The 7,224-nt window shown below is 33.3% G+C and overlaps 1 protein-coding gene and 1 non-coding gene across 2 annotated transcripts; one reads left to right on the top strand and one right to left on the bottom strand.

Moving 5' to 3' along the window:
- Positions 1 to 200: 200 nt before the first annotated feature.
- LOC108338428 (probable protein phosphatase 2C 60) lies at positions 201 to 6,026 on the top strand. The gene is made up of 11 exons (XM_052880412.1): positions 201 to 278; positions 990 to 1,111; positions 1,384 to 1,447; positions 2,249 to 2,357; positions 3,093 to 3,246; positions 3,866 to 3,991; positions 4,086 to 4,209; positions 4,689 to 4,765; positions 4,940 to 4,992; positions 5,246 to 5,300; positions 5,639 to 6,026. The coding sequence occupies exons 1-11, from the start codon at positions 230 to 232 to the stop codon at positions 5,777 to 5,779; spliced, it is 1,074 nt and encodes a 357-aa protein (XP_052736372.1). The 5' UTR covers positions 201 to 229; the 3' UTR covers positions 5,780 to 6,026.
- Positions 5,512 to 5,583, bottom strand: TRNAC-GCA (transfer RNA cysteine (anticodon GCA)). The gene has a single exon. It is a non-coding gene; the product is annotated as a tRNA-Cys (tRNA).
- Positions 6,027 to 7,224: the final 1,198 nt, after the last annotated feature.

Here is a 7,224-nt window from a genome sequence, read left to right as displayed (position 1 = left end):
CTCTTCTTCATTCTCTTTCCTTCACCTCTCTGTCGAACTCCAAACCCAACACCTCACTCTCTTCATACCTCTGACCTGTTATGTTAGTAGCGCTCTTGAATCTTCCCATTTGAACTTTGTTCATACTTTTCAAAAGTTTAAAAAAGGAAGAAAGAATTAAAAGTAAAGTCTTGTGCACCGTTGCTCATTAGATATTTCTCTTAACTTTCAAGTTAGAAAACACAGAATTATGAGCTGTGAACTCTTACTGTTAATTTATTGTTCATATTATCATCTGGGTATTCCTTGATTATGGATTCTACCCTCTGTTGGTCTCTGATTACTGCTTCTTTGCTTTTCTCTTTACTGTTGATTAATCTTGATCTTCATTACTTTTTGTACATTTCTCAACACAATTAAGACTTCAAGAATTTCCAATTTTTCTTGTGGTCATTTTTCCATATTGAGCACTGGCTCTTCTTTATTCAGCTTTCATTATATATAGCTTGAATTCAGTTTGGTCTGTCTCTTTATATTTTATTTTGGGTTGAAATTTTATGCTCCTTCTTGTGTTGCATTGTTTTAGTTTCAGATCATTCTTTATTTTCTAACCCTGCCACTGAGAAAAAGGAAAAAAAGAAAAAACCCTTTTGCTGACTGGAGTCTTCTTCTTAGTTCCTCTGCCATGCCTGAAAATCATTACCTCATCCTTATCTTTCTTCTGAAGTACTACTGCCATGTACTAGAACTGCAAAAGTTATGCTTCTAACTGTTCTCCCCGTTGAAGTGTCATTCAGTTGACATTTTCTTTCACTCTTTCTACTTTCCCCTTTGAGAACAGCTTATTCGTAATTTTTAATGTAGACATTAGATTTGTCTTTGAGCATCATGGCTTTTCTTTTCTTTGTAAGAGCTATTATAGAATGATATCCAAATTTCTTTTCAATGTTTTATTTTCGTATTTTTCATGCTTGAAGAAATAAAACTAATGCTTGTTTTGTTTTGTTCAGAAAGAATGGGAACAAATCTCAGCACTCCCAAAACTGAAAAGTCTTCCGATGATGGAGAAAATGATCATCTTAGATATGGTTTATCATCAATGCAAGGCTGGCGTGCATCAATGGAAGATGCAGTGAGTTGTCTCTGGAAAAGTTGCTAGTTAGTTTATTAAATTCATTATCTTGTCTGTGAGAAATACTGAATTTTGTCTGCACAAAAAAGGACTTCATTTGAAGATGCAATTTTATCTTCAGTCTCATGTTTTAGGGACAATGAGATTTTTGGTCTGGTCAATTATGTTTTCTGGAATGAATGTATGTATCATTAATTATCTGTGTTGCATAGATTGCTTTAGTTGAACATTAATCTGCTATTAAGTTTTTCCATTCTCTTTTCTTTTGCTAGCATGCTGCACATCTTGATCTGGATGAATCCACTTCCTTTTTTGGAGTTTATGATGGTCATGGAGGTAAGGCTTGAACAAGTTTGAGTATTTAGAACTAGTTTTACAATTTTATTACTGATGTATTCTGTACATATTAAAAAGGACTTGCTGTTTCAATAATTTTTTTTTTTCAGTTTTACAACTTTGTTACCCTTTCTGTTTCATTTTTCTCTCATTATCTTACCCTTCTAACCCCTGTAATTGAAAAAAGATAAGTATAATATGATATATTCTTGAAGAAAAGAGATGCTACTACAAGTTATTAAATAAACCCCTGAAAAGCAGAAAATGGAAACACCAATACTCTCCAATTTCTCTGATCAGTTAAAAGAGAGACTTCTGCAGAAATTATTTTCCTAAATGGTACAATTTTCAGAGCAAAATTTCTTATTTTCTCATAGATATCATCTAGTTAACCTTTGGGTGACTAGTTTCTTGTTGCCACTTATTTCAATACTTTTATTTGAACCACAGATAAAAGTTATTTCATGATACTTTGTTATCATACTCTAATTTATGTAAGTGGACTAATATACTTCTAGGTAAGCATTCACGAAAAAAGAAAAGAAAATAAGTGAACAAGGTAATATGGGTCTGAAGTTCTTGCATAAGTTAAATTTAACTTTGCTCCTTAAATTTTTGACAATTTGTCTCATCGAACTTTTCCATATTCTGATGTTCAGAAATTATATTAACTTGTAACTTATGACAGGAGTTTGATTCATTCATAATAGGTTCTTTCATTTTTCTACTCTTGTAAGTATTTCTTGAGTGATTTACCCCAGAAATATGTTATGGATCCTAAATTAAGATCAAAATTTTCAGGTAAGGTGGTTGCCAAGTTTTGTGCTAAGTATCTTCACCAACAGGTGGTCAAGAGTGAAGCATACATAGCTGGAGATATAGGAACCTCTCTTCGGGAATCATTTTTCAGGTTAGAGGAAAAAAAGTGAACTTTATGTCTAACTACTAAAAGGGATTCTTCTGAATATAGAGACTGATGCTGGTTTTATATTTTCACTGTATAAAGTATAGCATACGTTCAATTTACTGCATTTCATTAAAATTATAGAAGTGAAGATTACATAGGAAATGTGCGATTAAAATTTGGGGCTAAATATGTTTAGTCCCTAAATTTGGACGTGAAATTGGAATTTGTTTTTATCCAAAACTTTGATATATTTTGGTCTCCAAACTTTAAAAATGAATGGACATAGTCTTCTTAACCCAGCTGTGTTAGAATTTTTTGAGGTGTCTACTTCTTAGGACGGTGTTTGAGTTGCTTACACAATTTTGACACGTTCTAATTCAAATGTCAGCTTGGAACACCCTTTAACAAACCCATAAAATTACACAATTTTGACACGTTCTAATTCAAATGTCAGCTTGGAACACCCTTTAACAAACCCATAAAAATTAACGTCGTTAGGTTTAGAGAACTATATTTATTCATTTTCAAAGTTTGGGATCAAAATGTATAAAGTTTGGGACAGGGAAAAATTCCAATTTCGCGGAACTAAAAACATATTTAACCCTATATAGGCAAAAAAGAAATGTTCACTAGCTCCATATGCATTCATTATTTTCTTCTAATCCTTAAAGCAAAACACCATAATAAAATGAAATAAAGCAAATGAGTAATGAGATAGCATTTTTGTAATAATTGCAGGATGGATGAGATGATGCGTGGTCAAAGGGGCTGGAGGGAATTGGCAAGTTTGGGTGATAAGATAAACAAGTTCAATGGTAAGATAGAAGGATTGATTTGGTCTCCACGAAGCAGAGAATATAAGGCTCAAGAGGATAGTTGGGCCTTTGAGGAGGTAGGTATGACATTTGAAGGTCCTTCTTTAACATCATAACTTTCATGGGTGTTGGGAATAATCCATGTGAGTCTAAGTTTCACATTGGATAGAAATGATAAAATTAAATACCATATAAAAAAAAAGATTCATACCTTGAGGTTCTAAGTTAAAAGTAGTGTCAATCCCTTTTAATTTAAGAGTTGGGCTCAAGTCTAGGATATATAATCTCTCTCTAATAAATCTTCTGGGAAGAAAAAAAAAAAGAAAAAACTCATCAGTGGGTTATATACATCCCTTATAGCTTTTTAAGTAAAGAGGTAAGGTTTTAAATTGTGGTCAAGACTATGGGTTTATTGCAATTCTTGACATTGAAGGAAACTGTGGATAAATGCAGTCACAATTAAAGTTGCAATGCCATATCAGAGAGCCTAAAAACCTTGATTTTTTGGCCGAAATGGTGATCACAGACCAGTTTTTGAAACCTTGTAAAGAGTATAGTGTCCATAGATTTAGAGTGGTGTTTCTCCAAGTGTGTTGGTTTTGTGTGTGTGAAATTATAGTTTCTCTGCACCTCTATTTTTGTTTTCTGGTGTCTCTTTTGTTGCATTCAGTAATATGTCTTATGTATTGTAAGCAGGGTCCTCATTCTAATTTTGCTGGACCAACTTCAGGAAGCACTGCCTGTGTTGCAGTTATTAGAAACAACCAACTTTTTGTAGCAAATGCTGGTGATTCACGTTGTGTAATATGTAGGAAGGGTCAGGTAACTTCAAGATGGAAATTCTCATCTTTAAAATAACAGATTTTGTGTACAATTATTACAACAATTTTCTGACTATTGTTCATATTATCTGCAGGCTTACGATTTGTCTATAGATCATAAACCTGATCTTGATACTGAGAAGGAAAGAATCATAAAAGCCGGTGGTTTTATTCATGCAGGAAGAGTTAATGGGAGTTTAAGCCTTGCAAGAGCTATAGGTACTTATTTACTAGCAAGTGAGCTGTTATGAATGTTTATTAAAGCTTCCTCCAATTTTAGCTGGTTTTAAAATAGAAAATTGAAGATTTCATATATTTGTATTTGTTTCTTCTGGATGGTAATTTCTTTGTGACATGTTAATATAAGTTTATTTTGGATTTGTTAAGAATTGCACTTTAAGTCTAACTCAACCTTACGAAACAGGTCCGGTCTATAACAACTAGAAAAACAAATCTAATAAATAACAAATTTCGTTAGAATAGACTCTAACTCATTTATCCGATACCATCTTAAGAAGTAAATTTTAAATCTAACTCAATCTTACAAAATCGGCTTATAAGTGAGGTTTGCACCTAGTTGGAAACTGTGAATTGATCTTATCTCTAATCGATGTGAAATTTTAAGAGGATTTTTGGTAATGGTGTATATGGGTCATGGTTTATATGGTTCCCATTCATTATGTTTCACTATTCTGCAGGTGACATGGAGTTTAAGCAGAATAGATTCCTTCCTGCTGAAAAACAAATGGTGACAGCCAATCCAGACATAAATACTGTAAGTTTGTTCATGTGTGATACATTAAATCGATCAACTCTACCACAGTTTCATGGTTGCAACATGGAATAACCAAAAATGAAATGCTTGGTTAAAACTCAAGATTCTAAGTATTTTCTACCATCTTAAGTTTTCAACTTTTGACCGAGTATTATTTTTGTCATTTTATAACAGATTGAACTTTCTGATGAAGATGAATTTATAGTGCTAGCTTGTGATGGCATATGGTATACTTCTTATTCTATTATACTTTTCAATCCCCGTTTCAGTTCTGAATGTTCTCTATTATTTATTTTGGGGAGAATTATATGTTCTTGAGAATTTACACTTCCTGACCAATCTCTATATGACACTTAAAACGAGTTTATTGATTTTTTTATGATTCAAAAACTCAATTATGTGTGACATTAAGATTAACCAAGACCATAAACATTTGGTGGTCCGAACCATATAATAAATTTTTGGCTCTTATTGCTTCAGGGATTGCTTGTCAAGCCAGCAATTGGTTGATTTCGTACGCCAACAACTTCTCATTGTGAGTTTCTAAGTTATAAAATTTCCTAACATACATTAAATGAATAATGTACTATCGTTGCTTATACTTGATGATATTTAATGCAGTGTTTGGTACTGTCATGAATATCAATTGTTGTTTATACTTGTTATAAGTTAGAGAGAATTGGCAGTTTTTTCAAACTGGGGATGCATAATTAGTTACAGTGTTAATAACAAAAATTAGAGAAAAAAGGGCCCAACCGGGTTCGAACCGGTGACCTCTTGATCTGCAGTCAAATGCTCTACCACTGAGCTATGGACCCTATGTTGCTATTTATCGCACTAGGATTTTAATCTGATTACCATTTTGTTTGACAGGAAACAAAACTTTCTGCGGTTTGTGAAAGAGTGTTGGATCGATGTTTGGCACCAACAATAGCTATTGGTGATGGATGTGATAACATGACCATGATTTTAGTGCAGTTAAAAAAACCGAGCCAGTCCAGTGCACCAACATAAGAACAATGATCTTCAAATGAACTGAGAATTGAGAGTACTGAAATTAGGCTTTTGCACAACAACTTGTACTGTATATATAGTGTGGACTACTCCTTTCTGCTCAATCTAGAGTTATATCTTCACTTTAACTAGCATTCATTTTCAAATTTGTGTTTACTTTTAACTCTCCTAGAGTCTGTTTTGCTTCTTCAATAAGCGACTCTATGGAACCACCGAGATTATATATCCTTTATTGTTTTTTTGGTTATTATTGAACTGAAACATATATTTTCACAAAAATTTAAAAAATATCATCGTGTCATGTTATGTCGTGGTTTCTCGTAAATAGATGCTAATATTGTGTTATTATCTTATTTTTGAGAGTTTCTTCCTCCACCATCATCACTGTATCATCTTATTTCATGATTGTTCTTAAGTGAAAATTGAATTATCATGGTTAAACCATTAAAAAAATAAACAAAAATGGAAGATTTGTTGAGCTTTCAACGGATATCGACATCCGCTAACGGACATTCGTTGAAGACTAAATGAATATGTATTCGTCAATGAATATTTATGTCTGAAAGTCGAACGAATTTTCATATCTGTTTTGGTTTTAACAGTTCTCGTGAGGAGTGAGCAAAAGAAAAATTAATCTAAAGATATTTTTGAAAAATATAAAAAAATTTGAGAGGTGTAGAAAGAATGTTGTGATACTGGAGATTTTATGTATTTCGCTAAATGATTTTTTTTAAATGTTTTGCTAGTCTGAAATTGATTTATGGAATAAATTTATGAAGGTGCAGACCTCATTGGAGTCTAATGTGAAATTTAAGACAGATCAAAATTTTATTATAAAAATAAGGTTTAAACCTTCGGATGATTCTCATATTTATATGGGAATCTCAAATGGGTCATTGTTTTTTTTTCGGTTTCAATTGGGTCCATAAACTTGTAAATTTGAGCCGATTAAGCCATCTCTGTTAACTTTTCACTGACGCCGTTTAACTGTGCTGAGATGTATTTTTTTTACATGAAGTGACATTCTATATTAAATTGAATGGGTGATTTGTTGTACAATCAACAATTCGATGTGGCGGCTTCTTCTCCTACTTCTTCTACGGCCACCAGAAACCTTTCCAGAATCGCCCCACTGGCCGCGGCGGCCAGCTGCTGGTCCGCCGACCTCGACTGCAAAAAAGATTTCAATAGGGGTAGCGTGAAACAGGGGTTTGAGATGTTGGAGGAGATGGTTAGGCAAGGTTGGAAGCCAAATGTGTACACGCACACGACTTTGATTAATGGCCTGTGCAAGAAAGGTTGGACTGAGAAGGCGTTTAGACTCTTTCTCAAGCTTGTTCGAAGCGAGAATCACAAGCCTAATGTAGCGACAATAATGGCCTATATGTCACACATTCATCTCTTATCTGTCACGATATCGTTTTGGGAAAAGAGACTAATGCTTT

Source organism: Vigna angularis, chromosome 7 (genome assembly GCF_016808095.1).
Source record: "Vigna angularis cultivar LongXiaoDou No.4 chromosome 7, ASM1680809v1, whole genome shotgun sequence".
Classification (NCBI taxonomy): Eukaryota; Viridiplantae; Streptophyta; class Magnoliopsida; order Fabales; family Fabaceae; genus Vigna; species Vigna angularis.
Note: the sequence above shows the minus strand (reverse complement) of the source record. Positions and strands in the feature narration are given on the sequence as shown.